General features: G+C 43.5%; 1 protein-coding gene across 1 annotated transcript in view; it reads left to right on the plus strand.

Moving 5' to 3' along the window:
• UBAC1 (UBA domain containing 1) overlaps window positions 1–22481 on the plus strand; it is a 56654-nt gene that overhangs the window by 25485 nt on the left and 8688 nt on the right. Inside the window, exons 6-9 of the mRNA XM_077468052.1 lie at window positions 5085–5193; window positions 8568–8787; window positions 12943–13029; window positions 13353–13491. Coding sequence (XP_077324178.1) covers window positions 5085–5193; window positions 8568–8787; window positions 12943–13029; window positions 13353–13491 — 555 coding nt within the window. The remainder of the gene's footprint in view (window positions 1–5084; window positions 5194–8567; window positions 8788–12942; window positions 13030–13352; window positions 13492–22481) is intronic.

Raw genomic sequence — 22481 nt, forward strand, 5'->3', positions numbered from 1 at the left:
TGACTGGGCACTGGTTGTTTGGTTGTACTATTACCTTTTGTATAGAAAACACTACTCCTTAGGAACTCTTCTTTTTTTTTTTTTTTTTCCACTGCGCTGATTGCTTAAAAGCGTTACGCCAGGCAAATTATTAAACACACATTTAAAGCACATTTTGGCATAAATAGATAACATAAATTATATCTTTTTATTTTATTTTTTTGTAATTATACATATTTAATATTATAGTTATAAATAATAATGGGGGAAAAAATGTGTGTGTGTGTGTATGTATGTAGCTGGATATCACGTGGTAAGAGTACAGGTGTAAACCAGAACACTGTATACATTGTATACGTTTGTGTGTGTATGTATATGTGTATATATGTGTGTGTATATATATATATATATATATATATATATATTAGTTTAATTAGGTGACCTTGGCCTGATGTGGTTGATATTGAATTTTATCTTCATAAACATTACATTATTTTCTTAAATCTTGCACACACGGGCAGAATATCAGGAAAATACCCACTGACATTCTGCCCATTGGTATGTCAGTCTGTCCGACAGAAGCCGGCCGTTCAGTACATGCTGGAAAACCAGCAGCTGACCAACTCCCAATCATCGTTCTCAGCCAATGGCAGAGAGTGATGATCGGATCCCAATCCTGCGGGTTGCACGAAAATAAAACTGTAGTGTGTACCATGCTTTAGAAATTAGGTTACAGCTTCTGTCAGTGCCACTCACCTCTCACTTGCATCTCGCTTCCTATGAGTAAACAGGACATGTGGCTGAGCTGTCCTACGTATTTGTACACCCAATCTTGTTGCTCCCAATACCTGGGTGAACGAAAACAAAAATTGACTGCTTCAGTTGGAGCCGCTGTACTAATGGTCTCCCGTACTGAGCTGTTGTGTTCTGACAGGGGGGCGGCCCCCCTGCCTGAAAACTCTGATCGGCGCTCTCCGCCATTGGCTGAGAACGCTGATTGGGAGCAGGTTGGCTGCTGGTTCTCCCGCATGCTCATCTGACATTTGTTGGGTCACCTGTCCGATTGCGACTATCATCGAGGTGGAAGATGTGGTTCAAAACTGCAATGCTTGCAGCTAAACAAAAAAACACTAAAAGCATACTCCGTTCATGCTTTACAGTGCGGATGAACACATTTCTTGCTTTTGTTTTTTGACTTCCAGCCCTGCTATTCTGCTGAAAAACTCCAGCAGGCTTCTTTGAGTAAATTGAACGATTGACTGTTGTCCAGCAGAGCAGGGCTGCCATTGCCCCGACGGACAGTGATTTTCGGCCAGTCCTGCAAGAACCAAACAATTTACAGTGTATGGCCAGCTTAAAGTGGTTGTAAACCCTTACAAACCACTTTGACCTACAGGTAAGCCTAGATCATGAGTCTTCAAACTATGGCCCTCCAGTTGTTCAGGAACTACAATTCCCATCATGCCTAGTCATGTCTGTGAATGTCAGAGTTTTACAATGCCTCATGGGATGTGTAGTTTCGCAGCAGCTGGAGGGCCGTAGTTTGAGGATCCCTGGCCTAGATTAAGGCTTACCTGTAGGTCCAAGAAATATCTCCTAAACCTATACGGTTTAGGAGATATTTGCCCAAAGACAGGCACCACTGTCTACGGCGCATGCACCGTAGACAACGACGCGCAGGCGCACTGAGCACGGCTTCGTCAATGACGAAGATGCCGTGCGTGTCGTCTCCCGTGCGCATGCGCGGGAGTGACGTCATCGCGGCTTCGCCGAATGACAACAGCGGAGCTGCGAGACCCCACCGAGAAGATGGATGCTCCAGACTACAGGGGACAGCGGTGACTTCGCTGGCTCCTGTGTCAGGTAAGTGACACATAATGGGCTACTATGCGATGAGATGCGATGCATAGTAGTCCATTATGCTTTGCCTTTGCAGGGAATGAAAGAGGAAGTAAACCCATTAGGGGTTACTTCCTCTTTAAGACTGTATATATTTGTGGGTCATATTATTTAGGTTACAATTTTTTTTCCTGCCGTTCTTCTCTATGGGAAGAATTTGATGCATTTTCATGTGGTTTATTGCTTCTGAAGTCATGAGAGTGGAGCTTTGCCTGCTCTTACCTTGGTGCACTCTGTGCTATTTGTGGTGAGTAAAGCTCTGGGATAATTCTGTCCTGGTGTTATTTACAGTAACATTCCATTATCTCAAGTAACAGAGAGGACCATCGCTAGCTTCTTGCTCCCTGTATCCTCTATTTTGTCCTTTCTCTGCAGAAGACTTTCTGAATAGATACAACGGCTCTGTCACTCGAAGATTACTTTTTATGTTTTTCAAGGACTACATTGGCTCCTAAAATAAGATATTTTTTATTTATTTTTTTATTTTTTTAGGAAACTTCATCTGTTGAATATGTGGAAATTGTTTTGGCTTGTCTCCTTTCAGGTGGCTTATCAACTATTACACACGTCAGAACTTCTTTGTGATTGTTCAGATGACAGGCTTACTGGGAGAGATTGGCAAAATAATGGGCATGTTTAGCTGGGTAGTTGTGCTTTGTTTCAGATTGTGCTAAATGAGACATGGAGACTTAATGTCATGACCAAAATGATCAACAACCTTTTCAGAAGAAAATACACAGGAAGTATTTTTTTTTATCAATAACAATTTTATTTAGAAATATAACAGGTACTTTTTTTTTCAGCAAATATCTTTCTTTCTTAAAGCGGTTCTGCACCTTTAAAAAAAATATTAAAAGCCAGCAGCTACAAATATTGCAGCTGCTGACTTTTAATAAATTGACACTTGCCTGTCCCAGGGTCCAGCGATGTCGGCGGCAGATGAGCGATCGCTCGTCTCTCTGCTACCCCCGGCGCCATCCTCTGTCAGGGAATCGGGAAGTGAAGCATTGCGGCTTCACTGCCCGGTTCTCTACTGCGCATGCGCGAGTCGCATTGCGCATCTTTGCTGGTCCCCGCTGTGTCCTGGGAACTGTGTGTTTCCCAGAACACAACGGGGGGGGGGGGGGGGCATCTGCGGCGGTCTTGTCCTGGAAGTGGGTGCAGATACCTGGATTATCCAGGTAACTGCACCCCCCTCCCCCCTGAAAGGTGCTGATTGTGGCACCGGAGGGGGGGGAGGGATCAGATGAGCGGAACTTCCACTTCAGGGTGGAGGTCCGCTTTCATCTACTCGGCTGTGTTAATTAGTGAGAATATAGTTGCTGTCTTTCTAATTTCCGTATACATTTCTGTTTGTATCAGATTATTTTAATTGTTGCTTAAAATTGTTATCAACCAAACCATCAACTTATGTGGTGAATCAGAATGCGAGTCTCAGGAAGACTCCTAGTTGGAGAAAGAGAAGCGAAGGAAAGAAGAGAGGAAAAGAAAAAGGGGGGGGGGGGGTAGGTCGTCGTAAGCCTGTGCCAGATTCCGGATCCATTAGCTCCTCCCGGCGGTGCCACAGCTCCCAGACCAGGTTATGTGCGTCCAGACAGTCCCGAATCCTTGCTGTCATTTTCTCCATCAACTCTAATCCTAGCATATAGAGCACTTTCAGAGGGAGGGGATTGACTCTTCCAGTTCAGTGCCACCAAGCAGCGTGCTGCTGTGAGCACGTGCCTGACTAGTTTCTTATGTGGAGCGATAGTCCCAGCAGAAAGAATTTAGGAGTAATGGGAACCGCCTTTTCTAGGAGATGGGTAAGCAACTGCTGGACCAAAATCCAGAAGGGAACTATCTGCGGGCATTCCCAGTATATGTGGAATAGTGTTCCCTTGGCTCCCAAGCAGCACCAACAGCGGTCTGAACTGGCAGGGTAAATGGCGTGCAGCACATCTGGGGTCATGTGCCAGAAATATAGAATCTTGTATATATTTTCTTTGTAGTTACTGTTGACTTTCTATCATCTGCCCGTTCTCCGCTGATATTTCAGGCATTTTTGTCCACACAACTGCCGCTCACTGGATATTTTCTCTTTCCCGGATCATTCTCTGTAAACCGTAGAGAAGGTTGTGCATGAAAATCCCAGTAGACCAGCAGTTTTTTTAAATACTTAGACCAGTCCGTCTGGCACCAACAACCATGCCACATTCAAAGTCACTTAAATCTCCTTTCTTCCCCATTTTGTTACTCGGTTTGAACTTCAGCAAGTTGTCTTTACTATGTCTAGATGCTTTTACTTTCAAATAGTTTTATTAAGAGATCGAATAATACACAACATAAAGAGCAGAACATTTTACATTAGTTGCAGAAATAAACAGTAACGAATTATACATCAGCTTACCATCGTGGATAAAGTTACGTGTAAAGATCCAGATTGGATCTGAAAACCATGTAGATACAATGCATATCCATTATGAAGGACCCAACGGGGGAGCTGGGTTGGATCAAACTTAAGGTCCCAGAGAATAAAGGGGCATTTAATTAACATCATCAGAGTATTAGTTATCATGAGGATATCTGGTGAAGGTCTAGCTCCGCATATCGGGTTTTACATATATGAGAGGAGAAAAAGGAGAAGGAATAGTTAGAGAAGAGGTGTAGAGACATGGGGGGGGGGGGGGGGGGTACATGAGAGAGGGGTGGGGGGGGAGGAGGCAGGTGGTCGGATGGCCCACACGGACCCCGGGCAGCGTCTGCCACACCCAGACGGCGTCCGTACTAGGCTAGGGGACTATGAGGTGAGTGTCAAAATCGTTTGGTAAAAAGTGTCCTGTCCAGGGTTGCCGTATCTTACTATGTTAGGGTACTTTGTCAAGGATTACTGCCTCTATGTCTAGATGCTTTAAATGCATTGCGTTGTTGCCATGTGATTGGCATTTTTATTTTTTTTACTAAGCAATTGACCAGGTGTACCTAATAAAGTGGCCGGTGAGTGTATTTATAAAGCGCTGCGTAAATGGACAGCGCTATATAAGTGCCTGAAATAAAATAAAAAGGGACACGCTGCACAGTTGCATTCTCTGAAAAGTGCTTTTATCCTTCCCATGATACACTGCCATATAGCACAGAAGGAATGTGTGGAAGAGTACTTGGATTCATTTACAGGTAAAATATGTGTTCCTAGACATGGTGCTTTAAAATTCTCTACTCATCCCTTGCAGCCATGTTAGATGAAGATGAGGAGGATCGGGTGGATGAGATCGCACTGAGGCAGCTGACGGAGATGGGGTTTCCTGAGAGCAGAGCGGTGAAGGCCCTCCGGTTAAATCAGTAGGTACTTCTGAGTTTGTAATAATGCTTCTTATCACACCACATACATTTTTTCTCCATTCCAGAAGCCAGTACTGGATGCAATATTAGCAGATACTCTGAGCAACTAATGAAACCTGAATCCAGGATGGCAATCTGTACTGGGCCCTTTGCTTCCAGTGAATCTGCAGATGTCCGAGTTCTGATAATGGCAGCAGATAAGCAATCAGTCTGAGTAGTTATATCAAATCTTAAAGGGGTTGTAAACCCTCGTGTTTTTTTTATTTTATTTATTTCTTTAAATAACACATGTCGTCATACTTACCTCCACTGTGCAGTTAGTTTTGCACAGAGTGGCCCCGATCCATCTCTTCTGGGGTCCCCTGGCGGCACTGGTGGGTCCTTCCTGCATCGAGTGCCCACATTGGAGAAGGCTCTCCTAGGGTGGACACCTGTGCGGGCGCACTCCCGAGTCCTGCTTCTATGTCCATTCACACAGAAGCAGGACTCTGCCTCAATGCCCGCGTCATTCGATTTGATTGACCGCAGCGGGAGCCAGTGGTTGCGCTGCTATCAGTCTATCCAATTGGGACACAGGACACCAGCTAGAGCTGGTCTGCTCGTTCCTGGCCAGAGAGAGATCGGGGTCAGGTAAGTAAAACGGGGGCTGCAGCACCACAGGTTTTTCATCTTAAAGTGGTTGTATAGTCAAATTGGGAACTTTTACCTACAGGAAAGCCTACAATAAGGCCTATAATAAGGTTTACCTGTAGGTAAAAAAAAATAGCTCCTAAACCTGTACGGTTTAGGAGATAGTCCCCTCGCAATGCGCCGCTGACTGCAGTGGCGCATGTGCACAGGGGATTCCCGGCTGGAAGCCCGGCAGACGCCGGACCCTGCCTGAGAGAAATCTCCCGCGCGCATGCATGGGAGTGACGATGCCGCGGCTCCGGCCACTAACAGCGCCGGGACCGCGATACCCAGAAGAAACGCAGAGGGAACATGTCAGCTCCCTCGGCGTGGATCGGGACAGATGTCGGGGCCTCGTTCTAAGGTAAGTATTTGCTTTGCAGGTGAGCAAAAAAAAGAAAATTCAGCGGGTATACAACCGCTTTAATGCATAGAATGCATTATGGTGAAAAACCATGAGGGTTTACAATCCCTTTAAGGTGTTTACTTGTCTCAGCAAGAGATTATTGTATATACCCACTTTGGGTCACCACATACTGGTGTATTCCATCCCTGTTGTATTGAATAGCATACTCCTTTTTGGTCTTTTATTAAAAAAAATTATGGTTTGTCTGAGATTGTGTAACCAGATGGATTGCTGCACTGTACTGACACATGTTTGCTGTTCTAATGTGAGAAATACGGAGGTTACAATTGCTGATCTCCTTATGAAAATGCCAGTTGCCTGGCTGTCTCCGGATTCAGTGCTTTGAGACAGTGTCTTGAAACCTTTCAGGTCAGGAAAATCTGTCAGATCTTAGTCATTCTAAAGCCTGAACATTTCTTACCTGAATACTTTTCTTGCATTAAAGTGGGTTGTAAAGGCAGAGGGTTTTTAAACTTAATGCATTCTGTGCATTAAGATAAAAAGCCTTCTGTGTGCAGCAGCCCTCTTAGCCACCCTAATGCCGCGTACACGCGATCGAATTGTCTGGCAGACTTAGTCTGCCAGACCACAGTACGCCGGTCAATTCGATCGTGTGTGGGCTCCAGTGGACTTTTTCTTCGTAAAAGTCCGGCGGACTTAGAAAGTAGTTTTGACTCGAAATATGTCCGCCGGATATATCTATGATATGATATATCCGTTCGTCAGTGTGCTAGTCCGGTGGACTAAGAATAACACATGCTCAGAAGCAAGTACGAGAAGGAAGCTATTGGCTACTGGCTATTGAACTTCCTTTTTTCTAGTCCTGTCGTACGTGCTGTACATCATCGCGTTGGCAATCGCCAGACTTTCGGAGCGTCCGTGTGTGGCCAAGCCAATTCGTTATAAAGTCCAGATTGTTTGCCGGACCAAGTCCGCCGGACAATTCGCTCGTGTGTACGCGGCATAATACTTACCTTAGCCCCATCTCTATCCAGTGATGCGCATGAGTGTCTCGGGCCATCCGGGACTCTCCCTCCTCATTGGCTGAGACACACTTTGTCAGTCAAAGTCGGCCAATCAGGAGAGAGGGGGCGGGACCAAACTGTGGCTCCGTGCCTGAATGGATACAGGGAGCTCCGACTTGGTTCGGGTACCCCCATAGCAAGCTGCTTGCTGTGGGGGCACTCTACAGGCGCGCGAGGGGTCAGGAGCACCTAAGAGAGACCTGATAAGTGGAGGATCTGGGCTGCTTTGTGCAAATCCAATACACAGAGGAGGTAAGTGTAACATGTTTGTTACTTTTAACGGAAAAAAAAACGAGACTTTAGTATCCCTGTAAGGTAAAAGAATGTTTGGGGGGCGTCAGTATCTCCAGTCACCCACCCCTTACACTTACGTGAGCTCTCATTCAATCCAGCGCTGTGCATGTCTGCAGCTCTTCTCTCCCTTGCCAATGACTCCTGCTGCTGTCAATCAAAGCCAGTGGCAAGTTCCACCAAAGAAAGCGGCTTTCTACATGGACACTCACTAGAGAGAAGGAGCCAGGAGCACCGGCAGGGGAAAAGGAGGTTCAGGACCACTCTATGCAACTTCATTGCACAAAGCAGGTAAGTATAAACCTGTTTGTTCAATTTTTCAAAAAATTACTTTTGCAATCCACTTTAATCTGCTTGCTTGTTACAAATCAGTGATTTAGAAAATTCTAAAACAATTGGTTTTGCCCTGACAGCCAGGTTAATTGCATTTTCAGGAGGAGAGGTCAGTGATGTTTGCTTAAACACTTGCATGTACAGCAGGTTTCTGTTTAAAGCGTTCTGAGGCTTCATGGGCATTGTATGATTCTAAGTCTAGATCAGCCTTTCTCAACCTTTTTCAACACAGAGGAACCCTTGAAATAGTTCTCCGGTCTCGGGGGAACCCCTGCTAAAAATTAGAAATCTATAATTCATGATATATTAGTGTGATGGTCAGTGGGAAGAATGGTCCTTACGCTTGTGGTCATTGGGAAGAATTGCCTCCTTACAAATAGCTAGAAAGACCAATGGTGTGAGTGGGAACTTATCTGAGAGGCAGAAATTGCCCAATGCTTAAGGAACCCCTACAACCTCTGGAGGAACCCTAGAGTTCCACAGAACCCTGGTAATGAATCACTGGTCTAGATTAACCATGCAATTATTATTTTTTTTGGAGACTTCGGTTCTTGCTGCTCCATTGTTGTATCTGTCCGTCAGTACCACTTGGACTCCATTTCATTCCCTCTATCATTTCCTGATTGTTTTTTTCCCTGTTATTGTTTCAGCATGTCAGTGACTCAGGCCATGGAGTGGTTGATCGAGCATGCAGATGATCCAGCAGCAGACGCTCCTCTCCCCAATGAGAACATACCCGAAGCAGTGGGAGATTCGGCCTCTGCTGATCCAAGAACCAGCTTAGGAGCCACAGCAGAGGAGCCGACAGATGAACTCACAGAAATCTTTAAAAAGATTCGAAGGAAAAGAGAATTTCGGCCTGATCCTCGGGTGTGTTAACTAGTTGTTCAGTGAGAAATGATTTAAACATTTAAAAAAACCTGCTATGGTATATAAAAGCCCTTTGAGATATTCATTTACAGCAGGGGTGCCCAACCTTTTGAAGAGCGAGGGCCACTTAAGTGAATTGGTAGATGGTCGCGGGCCACAATGAGCGGAGCAGGAGGATGACAGGTCCGTGTCCACAGACACATCCCACTCTACTCTATGGGCCATCTGATCCAATCCGATTCGCCCAGATGGAAGGGGCAGATTTTTTTTTTAGGTAGGCGAGTGTAAACAGATACAAGTCCATTTACATCTACTGCTCCATAGAGGTGAATAGTAAGTCCGATTGGGTCTGACCAATCATGTGATAGGGGCCTAAGGCTGCTTTCACACTGATGCGCTACTATTTGCCCAAAGCGTGGGTGCAGCGCAGTGAACCTCTGGATTTTCTGTGGGTAAGCTGCACTTTGCCATTAACTTCTATTATATCCTGCAGGTGTGGCACACTTTCTGAAGGCGCAACAAACCCGCAGGTAATAACAGAAGTCTATGGCTCAATGCAGCTAACCCACAGGTGCAGATCAGTTTGAAAGCAGCACAGTAAAACAGATATATCCATATATACTGTAAATTTAGTAGTAAACTTACCTTTAATAACCGTCTTCCATTCTGGTATCACTGGCTGTTGCTGTCCCAGGCAGAGTGCATTTGGTATCACTCCGCCTGTGACAGGAGCGGGCACCATACAGGAAGCATTGGCTTATGTGTGTCTGCTCCACAGCCACTTGCTTTCACTACCAGTGGCTTTGTTCACAAAACTGCTGCTCTGGGATGGCTGGTCGGCAACCCGTGACCTGGGCTTGCCAACCTGCCATCTTAGAGCAGGGGGTCAAGGGCCACATCAGAGGGCTCCGCGGGCCACTGGTTGGGCACCCCTGACTTAAAGGTTACCTGTAATCATAAAATACATTGGTTGCTATTGCAAAACTTTCTTTTGAGGATACAATTTGTAAGTTTAACCCAAAAAACTTCCATATATTGGCCCAGTATATGTATTCGGGACTTCCGGCTTAACTAGCTTTCTGCTGCTGAGTCGGTGACTCAAATCTTTAGGGCAGAAACAGCCAGGGAAAAAGCATTTTCTGAACTAGGTCATGAAAACCATTGTTTCTTTCAGGATACTATTCCCTTAAGTCTTTAGATCATTTATGGTGCATTGTGGACAGTTATTTTTGCAGTGCACGCTAGCCAGAACTGGTTGTCCGCTTGACAGGTGAAGCTTCAGTCTGCAATAAAGCCAATAGTGGCAGTTACCGCTCTAGCGATTAGATATCATTTATCACACATAAAATCATATTACAGCGATCATACTCGGTAAATTTGCAACACTTTATTGCCAAGTTAAAATGTTCCAGCTGTTATTGCAGAGTACAAAAGTACGTGCTTGTGAATAAAGATGCTTTCTAATTATTTTTAAGGCTAGGTTCACACTATTGCAGTTGCAGGTACCTGCAGCCAAAGCATGCCACTCTTTAGCGGACATGTGGGAATGCCGTTAATCTTTAATGGCAGCCCCACACGCTTGAAATGCAGCACTTTTGTGAGTTTGCAAAAAATGCATGGTGCCATACTATCGTGCAGTTTTGTGCGGTTGCGTTTTGGAAAAGGGGTCAGGGGTTTTTTTGTTTTTGTTTTTTTAAGACCCCTTTCACACTGAGGCTTTTTTCAGGCACATTTGGGCTACAAAAAGCACCTGTAAAGTGCCTGAAAAACGGCTCCCCTGCAGTCTTAGTGTGAAAGCCAGAGGGATTTTACACTGAGGTGATGCACTGGCAGGATGTTAAAAAAAAAAAAAAAACTCCTGCAAGCAGCATCTTTGGAGCGGTTTATACACCACTCCTCCACCGATCATGCCTATTGAAACGAATGGGCACCCCTGCCGAACCACTGGCAAAGCGCCGCGGGTCGTTTTTTTAACACTTTTTTTTGGCAGCTAGCGGGGTTTAAAAGCGCCCTGCTATCGGTCGAAAACCCCCTGCTGAAAATATCGGCGCTTTGTCACTGACGTCCCAGTGTGAAAGGGGCCTTATGGCTTCAAGCAGGTACAACAGCCCAATCAATTGAAAGTACTGCTGTGCCTGTGCAAACACAGAACCCGCAGTAGTGTGAACAATATTGTAAAAAAGTGTAGCGCTTCTCATAACATCAATCTTTCATGTAAATGTAAAATTACACTGTAGAATAGTGCTCAAAACATATAAATTTTGGACATAAATTATATATATATAAGTGACACAAAGAGTATCAAAGCAAAAAGAAAAAAATTTAGCCAAATGAAAGGGCAAAGTCCCAAAACACAAAGTCTTTAGTGTGTGATATCTTGGTGTGATCCAAAACCATTAGAAAATTGCACCTCCTTTCTAAGATTCATATATTATTCATGTACAGTTCCCATCACCAAACGAATTGGAGGCTTACCAGAGATGTTGGATCCTCTCAAATTTACATTTGGGGATCATACAAGCCTTTGCAATTATATGCAAGTCACCACAGCGGCGGTTCACCAAGGGAGGCCCCAAGTAGGGATGAGCTTGTCACGGGTTACAAGATGTTTTAACTCCAACCAGATATATCCAAAAAACGGTTTAGGAACATAAGAAAAAGAAGCAGGGACCAAACATAGCGTAATTCCGTTTTTATAGAAATAGATAAAAAATAAAAGTATACAACTCACATGTATAAAGTAGTTTGTGCGCTTAACAAGATAAAACAAGGTTGCAGCAGAGTCAGACTCTGCTGCAACCTTGTTTTATCTTGTTAAGCGCACAAACTACTTTATACATGTGAGTTGTATACTTTTATTTTTTATCTATTTCTATAAAAACGGAATTACGCTATGTTTGGTCCCTGCTTCTTTTTCTTATGTTCCTAAACCGTTTTTTGGATATATCTGGTTGGAGTTAAAACATCTTGTAACCCGTGACAAGCTCATCCCTACTTGGGGCCTCCCTTGGTGAACCGCCGCTGTGGTGACTTGCATATAATTGCAAAGGCTTGTATGATCCCCAAATGTAAATTTGAGAGGATCCAACATCTCTGGTAAGCCTCCAATTCGTTTGGTGATGGGAACTGTACATGAATAATATATGAATCTTAGAAAGGAGGTGCAATTTTATAATGGTTTTGGATCACACCAAGATATCACACACTAAAGACTTTGTGTTTTGGGACTTTGCCCTTTCATTTGGCTAAATTTTTTTCTTTTTTCTTTTTGCTTTGATACTCTTTGTGTCACTTATATATATAATTTATGTCCAAAATTTATATGTTTTGAGCACTATTCTACAGTGTAATTTTACATTTACATGAAAGATTGATGTTATGAGAAGCGCTACACTTTTTTACAATATTGTTTACTTTACACTTGATACCCCGGTGATGTGTTAGCAGCTCTTTTTTGTGTTTGTATTTTTTGATAAGATTAGCGCAGTGTTTTGTTACAAACCTGCAGTAGTGTGAACCTAGCCTAACCTCCTAGTGTCCCATAATCAATCCTCCTTCCCATCTTTTTTATTTTTTGTAGGAGACTTTTGTTTTTGTAAATACAAACGCACTGTAAAAATAATTATTTAAGTAAATTTTATATTCTTTGTACCAGGAAGATAATTTTGGGTTATGATAAACAGGTTAAATTCTGTGGCTTGGATGTGCAGTAACTGAACAGAATGGGAGCATAAAATAGATTTTTGAAGGGAAGTACCACCAAAAGGGAGCAATGTTTGTCCCCCAAAAAATATACGTTTTGCTTTTGTATTAATAATGGAACTATTCATATCAAATCAGTAGGTCCACAGCCAAAATGTGAACATTTTGTAAGGGATAACCAGCTACTGGTCCAAAAGATACTGAAGCCAATGAAGCACATCTGTTAGAAGAAGGCATTGTGGTACATTCCCCAATAAACCGTAAAAGACAATTTTATTCAAGTCTCACCAGCAGTAGAATGGGGCTGGTGTCGCATAGAACGATTTGTGTTTTATATTGCTGTGGGCTACAGGCACAAGGGCGAGGGATGGAATGTGCGTAGCCCTTGTCATTATACTGTACAGTAAGGAGTTGTGTTTTGATTTAGTGTCATTGATCCTCATATCCTCTTAGGCTGTCATTGCTCTGATGGAGATGGGCTTTGATGAGAAAGAAGTGATTGACGCACTACGTGTGAATAACAATCAGCAGGATGCAGCTGTGAGTAGTAGTTTGATCTCTGAAGATCCTTTTTCTACTCTTCTGTTCTATTTTTCTGACCTCTAGTTTCATCGCTTTTCCATTTTCATTACTTGTATTGCCTTTTTTCTTTCCCAGGTTCCCTTACTTTCTCCTCTCATTTTTTTTCTCTTTCTCGCCTCATTCTCCCATTTTTTTTATTTTCTTTCTTTGTCTTTGTTCCCTCTTTTCTCCCTTTTTTTTATTTCTCTTCTCTCTCTTCCTCTTTTTTTATCTCTGCTTTTACTTTTTCTTTCTCTCATCAGTCCCTATAAAAATGTAGTCATTCACGTTTGTTTCTGCAGTGCGAGTGGCTGCTGGGAGACCGAAAACCATCCCCAGAAGAGCTGGACAAGGGAATTGACACCGCTAGTCCATTATTCCAAGCCATCCTAGACAACCCTGTTGTACAACTAGGCCTAACCAACCCTAAGACCTTGCTAGGTAGGTGTCCTTTGGAGTCCCTCCTAAAGCTGTGCTGCAGCCTTTCCTATCCAGGAATGGTGAATATGGCACCATGCCACAGTGAAGCCATTCAATTATTGACAGTTATTGTGGTGTTGGAACTGCAGTGAGCATGTTTTGTTCCAGTAAATGGAAATCTCAGAGTTTGAGGGATTGTTGTCGAGCTGGATGATTTCAGTTTCATGTACGGGTGTGAAGGAGCTTTACAATGACATTATGGGTTTAACTGTCTTTTTTTGCTCTGCTCAGATAAAAAGTACTTTTCTGCTTTTAAATGAAAACTAGAGTGTATTTTCAGTTACATCATGCTTTATTTTAATATCCTCCTGAGAGTAATTTTTGAGATGGGCTTCGGACTTTTATTTATTATAATTTTTTTTTTTTTATGAATAATCATATTTCATATATGTAGGTTAGTAGATTAGACCAAGACCTGCTTGCCTTCTGGTAGATGCTGAAATTAGACCGAATAGCCACACAGATATAACTAAACAGGTACAAGTACAGTTTGTATGCATATATAATGTTTACATCTGCTTGCCCCATACATTGACACAAGGGGGTTGATTTACTAAAACTGGAGAAATACTGGTGCAGTTCTGCATTGAAACCAATCAGCTTCCAGCGGTGTTACCAACCTACCAGATTTAAATTTACTGACACACAACACCCAAAATTTACTGGCACAGCCAAGTTTTACTGCCATTTTCCAAACGTTACAAAATTACAGATTTACATGCATATTTCAGTATTCAGGCTACAAACAAGTACAATATGCACTTAGCAATGTGATTTAAGGTAGATAATGAGGCAAAAACATATTTATTTTATTTTTGATATAGTAAGGAAGTAGCTCAGGGACAGGACTCAGAAGGACAAGAAATTAGAAATGACAGACACACACACATGTCAGATACAATGTTTATACAATGTCTATACAATGTATATACTGCGCTGCACAGCAAGGGATCAATATTGCAAAAAATAATAGAAAATAGAAAAGTGCAGCGCTCAAATATAAATCACATATAAATAAAAATAATGAAATACTATAAAAAGTGACACAAATTAATAAACAGTACTAATATTGACATACACCAGTGCTCCATGTGTACAAAAACAATGATAGTCTTTTTTTTATATATATATATATATATATATATATATATATATATATATATATATATATATATATATATATATATATATATATATATATATATATATAATTACACACACACACACACACACACAGTATGTATGTGTGTCCTCCATAGATGAGAAAAAAAATTAATCAGGAGGATCATCCAGAATCCGGTTAAGTCCGAATAAATCCAGAAATAATCGTGATGGTGATTCAAACAGTGAAGCAACAATATGCAGTCTAGTATGTGATGTTCAGTGGGTGAAGTACCAAAAGATCCGCCACCATGAATATTACGAGGCTTACCAGAGCGATTGGACACAGATGGGTATGCACCCACTGGGTCAATCAAACTTGAGTAGTAATAATACTGATTCCACAGCCACAGATTTCAGGAAACTGTTAGATAACTCCCAATGATGTATTATGAGTTATAATACCCAAGTGGATAGTTACCAAAGAAGAGAAAACAAAACAAGAGGGCACATAGCGTGATTCTGATAAAAAGATTTACAGCATATTTATTTAGAAAGAGAAACGCTCACATTTAGTGATGACAATCAAGCGCTTTGAACAAGGCAGTAACAGTGGATTCAGCAATCCTTCCTGATGCGTTTCATCCTATTGGACATCATCTGGGTTGCTAAGCCAGATGATAACTGACTTTATATTATGTAATGGGTCCCCCAATTGAGCCCTGGCTCCTAACGTCTTCTGACATTGAATTCAGCTCATTGCCGGGTTAGCTAAGATCGCGGCCAGGGGTGCGTTCCAAGCCTCGTTTGGAAACAATCCAGAAACCCGGAAATGCACGTCTAGCGTCATAATCAGCTAATGGCCAGAACTCTGGGTGATCAAAGATGGTGCCTTCAAAATACAGTGCAAGCCGTAAGTATACATCCGGCAAAATAAACAGCCGACGACGTAGACTTCCGGGTGTCTGCACAGTATGTAGTTAATGGTATGTAAACCTCGTATAAAACAAAAATAAAAACAAGGCAAAACATGCCTCAATATTCATCCAAAAACAAGTGCATGACCGCGCACACACCCGGCCACCCTAACAATGGACATGGGCTGGTCACACAATCACTAATAGCGGTATCCAAAAAATATAAAAAAATTGCTTATAAGTTGAATCCAAAAAGATTTCCATGTATAATATGTAAAAAATAATACATTCAATGTAGGGACTAGCAGGGGTGCTCAACCTGTGGCTCTCCAGCTGTTGCAAAACTACAAGTCCCATCATGCCTCTGCCTCTGGGTGTCATGCTTGTGGCTGTCGGAGTCTTGCTATGCCTCATGGGACTTGTAGTTCCGCAACAGCTGGAGAGCCACAGGTTGAGCACCCCTGGACTAGAGCCATAATTCAATATAGGGGCCCCACCACAGAACGAATTACATATGCAATACGATAAATTAGAATGCAGATATAAATATGTTAAAATATACATGATCTGCAGAATTAATAGTCCATGATAATACCATAAAGCCCCGTACACACGAGCGGACTTTTCGACATCCAAACTCCGACGGACTGAGTCCGGCGGACTATCCGATCGTGTGTGGGCTGCAACGGACTTTAGCTTTGCTAAAGTCTGACGGACTTTAGAAATGAAGCATGCTTTAAATTTTCCCGACGGAACTCCGCCGGACCCGGTCCCCTTCGAAAAGTTCGCTCGTGTGTGTGCTACTCCGACGGACTAAAACCGACGCTAGGGCAGCTATTGGCTACTGTCTATGAACTTCCTACGTCGAATCCCGTCGTACGTCATCACGTTCGACTCCGTCGGAGTTTGGTGTGATGGTGTGTGGCCAAGTCCGTTCGGTCGAAAAGTCCGCCAGAACTCCGTCGGAACTCCAGCGGAACTCCGGCGGAACTCCTTTGGAGGTCTGTCAGACTTAATCCCTCTCGTGTGTACGGGGCATAAGAGAAAAACTGAATAATTGAAAAACTGGGAAATTAATAAATTAGACAGAGTAGTAAAAAACATATAAAAATAAAATAAAATGAAAAATAAAACGAAATAAAAAGAAATGTGCATAGGTACCCACTATGACCAAGTTCCGACTAATTAAGATTGTTTAATAAATGCGTTGATATCCCACTCAACGTTTAAACCTAGCGGTGAGTGGGACTGCAATTCGAAAATCCAATAGGTTTCTAATCGCAAGACACCACGGGTCATAGCCCCGCCCCTCCAAGGGGGAACATATTTATAAATAATGAGGAACTGAGACCCCGTGGGATCGCGGTTATGAAACTGTCTATAATGTCTCGGTACATTATACTTAGTGTCGCCACTCAGAATTCCCGCAATATGTTCACCCACCTGAACGGAAAAAGCACGTATGGTACGACCAACGTATTGCTTACCGCACGGGCAGGTGATCAAGTATACAATGTGCTTTGTCACACATGTGCAGAAAGTCTTAATGGGATAAATTTTATTGGTATCGTTGGATTTGAATTCCAAAGTTTTACGCCTCTCTCAGGAATTGTAATGACAAACCGTACACTTCTTGCATGGAAAATATCCAACCATATTATGGAAAAATGTTGGGCGTTTGGGAGGATCTATAACATTAGGGGCAACCCTAGCTCTCAAAGAAGGAGCCCCTCTAAAAATCACTTTGGCTTGTTCTGGTAAAATGGTCCCTAAAATCCGGTCATTCCTAAGCACGCTACAATGGTGATTAATAATCGCTTTAACATCCTTATGTTGTACTGAAAACTATGTGAGCATAGAACACTTTAAGGATTCATCAGGTTCCCGTGGAGGTTTTGTTATGCCGCGTACACACGATCAAACAATCGGGTGGAAAAGTCAGTCAAACTCAAGTTCGCCGGACAATCCCCCCGTGTGTAGCCTCCAGCAGACTTTTTTTTACCCGAAAGTACGGCGGACTTAGAAAGTAGTTTTGCACTCCAATCTTCCCGCCGGACTTGCATTTCGGCGGACAATCCGGGCGTGCGTATGCCAGTCCGCCATACTTTTGAAATGAACGGACTTTTGCCGCCCGGAGAAAAGTCCGCTCATTTTGAGCACGTCTCCAGGTAGGCGGGGCCCGCGAAGGATGCGTCGCTGGCCCCGCCACCTGGTATGGACTTAAAGGGGAACCCCAACGCCGGAAAAATCGGCGTGGGGGTCCCCCCAGGTCCACATCAAACCCTTTTCTGAGCACGCTACCCGGTTAGGAAAGGGGGGGGACAAGCGAGTGCCCCCCCCCCCGAGCCGTACCAGGCTGCGTGCCCTCAACATGGGGGGGTGCCTTGGGGAAGGGGGGCCGCGCCTTTCATGGCCGGCCGGGTAGCGTGCTCGGACAAGGGTCTGATGTGGACCTGGGGGGGACCCCCACGCCGATTTTTTTCAGCGTTGGGGTTCCCATTTAAGTCCATACCAGGTGGTGGGGCTAGCGACGTCTCCTTCGCGGGCCCCACCTACCTGGAGACGTGCTCAAAATGAGCAGATTTTTCTCCGTGTGTGTGGGCGAGTCCGTTCAAGTACGGCGGACTTAGTAAGCCGTATTAGTCAGCTGAAAAAGTGCCGTGTGTGGGCAAGTAGCCCGTTCGGAAAGTCCGTCGGACTAAGTCCGCCGGATAGTCGGCTACATGTGTACGCGGCATTAGTAACAGGGAACTCCTTTCGGTTATAGCTACCTTTTTGTAGTTCATAATCAATACTAACCGGATCATATCCTTTTTCAATTAATCTTCATTTAAGTGACTGAGCCTGAATCAAAAATGTATCAGCATTAGTACAATTTCTGCGTAACAGCAAAAATTGGCTTTGAGGAACCGACTCGAGCTAAGATCTATGATGGCAACTGTCATTCGGTATAAAACTATTCCGATCGGTGGACTTTAAGTGAGTTTGAAATACGAACTTGCGCGAACAAATGCTTATCTCCAAGTCCAGGAATTGAACCTTTGCTGCGCTGAATTCAAACGTCAAAAAAATTCCTTTATCGTTGTGTTTGAGGGAAGTAAAAAATTCACTAAGACTCAGGGGAACCATCCCATAGGAGGAGGATGTCGTCTATATATCTGGCCCACAAGACCAGTGATGGTCTGTGTTCAGAATAGACGACATCCTCCTCCCATTTGGCCATAAACTTAGACTAGGGGCGAATTTCGCACCCCATTGCTACGCCTATCTGCTGCAGAAATTGACACACACACGTGACACTGACAGCCGTGTGCAGTAGCACAGATGATAATTCACTGACATGACACATCTCCTCCTTAGTCACAGTGACAGAGTCTCTGTTAGGTGGTCCCTTTAATCCACTCAAGTCCAAACAGCACTGACCGTTGCTCCTGACTTGCCTTGCTCCCATCCTGCAGACCTGCACATGAGGCTCCGCTTGGCTCCCTTGCACTATGACATCACACAAGGATCTCAGGCGCCGCCTCCACCAGGCTTGCCCCCCGCCACCAAAATACACTGTAGCAAGCACTTGGATGGTCTCGGGCAGCATGCACCGTTCCAAGCCGAACATCGCAGCCATATTTTTTACTGGCAACCTTTTCCTGTCACTGGCATTTACTGACAGGAGAAAAGTGCTGTTTTTTTTACTAGCTGCCAGCAAAAATACTTACAGTTGGCAACACTGGCTTCCTTTTTTTTTTTTTTTTTTTTTTTTTTCTCAAAGCTTAATTGAACAAGCTAAATTTAGAAGCTCCACAATATGCTATATGTATGCTGTGATTTTAGGGGTGAGAGAGTGTTTGGTATTAGACTGCATATTGGCTACCATCTAATTACAGATAAGGAGAGAAGAGAAAACTGTTATTTTTCTGTATATAGCAATTTTAGCAGCTACTATTTTTTTTTTAAATCAAATAAGTTTTTATTGCAAAACATATATGGTACAAACCAAACATAGACAGGAAATACAGTCGTACAGCAGTATTGGTTTTTACGTCTAAAGGAATACTGGAAATACAAAGTACAAATTGACCCGGTTTGTAGACCGCTGAGACATAGGAAATGTCATTAAAACTGAAAAATAAGAAAAATAAACCAAGAACGTAAACAAAAGTGGCATTCTCTCTGAGACCATATTGCATTTTGGGGCAGCTATATAAGTACAGTGTTATGCACAACGTCCAGCATCCCTCCACCCAGTCCTGCTGGTCCCTCCTCTTACCCCTCATAAATGCCGGGTGAGGGAGAGACATAGTTAGCCCCATGAAGAGATTAAGATTGTCTATGTGCCTCCATGCACATGCCCCTGGACCCACATTCAGCCCTGTAAAAGTCTGTCCTGTATAAGTTGGTGGGGGGCTAGCCCCGGAACCTCGAGCCATCCCTGCCACATAGCATTAAATTTGTGCGGTGCGTTTCTGTGTTGGTATGTTATTTTTTCCCTGATCAGCATCTGGTTCACTTGGTCCGTCTATTGCTGCCTGGTGGGAACCCTGTGTGATATCCACAATCGTGCTATTAATTTCCTGGCTACATATAATAACCGAATAATGGCAGTAATGGTGTCTTGCCATCCCTTGCTCTTACTACCAATCTTAGGTGTTCTTTAGGTAATGACTATTACGGTGCAATGCACACCCTGACCTTCCGCTCCGGGATAGTGACCTGCTATTGCTGGGAATCTGTAATGAATGTCTTGTTACCGGCCTACGGCCTATGCCTGTTGTCTCAATTATAGTTTTATCCTTTGTTTTACTCTACCACGTTCCCTAATTTGAAGGACCACCGTCGGGCCTCGCTTCTTTGAGGGGCCGTGACGATTGTCTCTTCTATCCCTACCCTTTCAACGTTCCCTCCCCCTTCTCCTTTTTGACCTCCCATGATTAGGCCATAGCCTTTTTCTCTTTCTGTCTTACGGTCTATTGATTTGCCTTCTAAATGCCAGGCCTGTTTTAAGCTTTTCTTGTACTGTATTTGATCCATTTGTTTACTGGTATTTTGCATATTTGTCAATAAAAAAAATAAAAAAAATTTCCCTGGAGTCCTTTGCCATCCTTAAATAAGGATAAGGCCCCTTTCACACTTGTGTGACTTTTCCTGCAACTTGGGACTGCAAAGTCGCATGACAAGTCGTACCCCACGATTTCCAATGAGTACCATTTCATATCTGTGCGACTTCAAAGTAGTCCCTGTACTAATTTGGTCTGACTTTGATGCGAGTTGCGGTCCGTAGACGGCAAGTTTACACAGGCATTCCCTGAAATTGTGTCCGCAAAATCGGCAGTGTGAAAAGGGGCCTTGGGGTTTGTGCTGCTAGCCCCCCGTGTCTTTCCTTCATCTGGCACATCTAGTGTTGCTGATAATCTTATTGTGAGCTCAGTTACACAAGATTGCTCATCATAGTACTGTACAATTCTTGGCTGCGATCTCAAGTGCCCTGCTGTGCCAGGGCTTAAATAGTAACATCACTAATAACTTTGCCCTATTGGAGTTCCCTGTTCAAACTGAAGCAGATTTTAGAGGCTCTCTCTGCCCTTCCTGAAGTTACAATGGAAATCTTTACCTTTTTAAATATATACAATGTCAAACCAAAAATCTTTGATTATATACAATAACAGACCTGAAACTATTTTCCAGAATATTTAACAAAGCAGTTACCCTGGTCTTCTAAATCTCTCCTTTTCAGTCTGTTGCTGCAAACTACATGATGAGGCAGTTACACTTAACTTTTTATTTTTTTTTAATTCCTCTCTTCTTTTTATTTTTGTATATGACTTTCTTACTAATACAAAGTGGCTGGAAAGTCATAAAAAGCTTGCCTGAAATGTATCTCTACAGAAAGTTCCCATTACTGAAGGGTGTTCTTGATTTTCAAAAAGTGCTTGGGAGAGTTTTGTCATTTCGGTAACACTGTTTACAACTTTTTTTTGTGTATTAACCACTTGCTGACTGCTCTATAGCGCTTTTATTGCTACAGGGCGGCAGCTGTGCGCTGGATCACTTGTGTGTGTATATATACATGATCATGCCCTTCTGCCTGCAGGGGGCACAATGTTCATTTCATCGGTTTAGTTACGTGAAAACGGATGAAGTATTCATCTGTTCTTTAACAAAAAAAGTAACCGAACTGAACTTCAAACACTATATTAGCTGGTTGCTAAGGAGGGGGCCAGGTAGCCGGCCATTGTGTCCTTAACAACCAATGAGTCATCAGTTGTCTAATACTGAAAAAAGCATGGGGTCCCCCTATCGGGCCCTTCAGGTCTGGTATTGATTCGGAGGGGACCCCCCACGGCAAGAGGAAAAAAAAGACGTGGGGTCCCCCTCAAAATCTACCAGACCTTTACCTGAGCATGCAGCCCAGCAGGTAAGGAAAGGAATGGGGATGAACAAGTCCCCCCCCCCCCTCCCCAAACCATACCAGGCCGCATGCCCTCAACGTGGGGGGGGGGGGGGTAGGTGCTTTGTTGAGGGCATGCCATGTTGATGGGGACAAGGTTCTCTTCCCGACAACCCTGGCCGGTGGTTGGCGGGGTCTGCAGGCGGAGAGCTTATCGGAACCTGGAAGCCATCTTTAGCTTCCAGATCTTGGCCCCCTCCGCACAATGTGAATGGGTATTTGGTATATCGTACCCCTATCCATTCACCTCAAAAAAGCAATGAAATGTAAAAAAAAAAAAAAAAAAAAGCTGTTTTTTGACAAGTCCTTTTATTTAAAAAAAAATAGCTCTGAGCCGCCTTCTCCCAGTGCTGTCTTCTCCCATGCTGCTGTCTTTTTCTTCGCTTCTGGTTATCAGCTAAAAACGAAAAGCCGCTCTTCTCCTAAGGCTGTGTTCCTCCGTTGTGTTGTCCCCTGCTGTCTGATATCTCTTTATATAGCCATGCAGTGAC

Source organism: Lithobates pipiens, unplaced genomic scaffold (assembly GCF_037356315.1).
Source record: "Lithobates pipiens isolate NorthernLeopardFrog02 unplaced genomic scaffold, aLitPip1_a1.2 Scaffold_11, whole genome shotgun sequence".
Classification (NCBI taxonomy): Eukaryota; Metazoa; Chordata; class Amphibia; order Anura; family Ranidae; genus Lithobates; species Lithobates pipiens.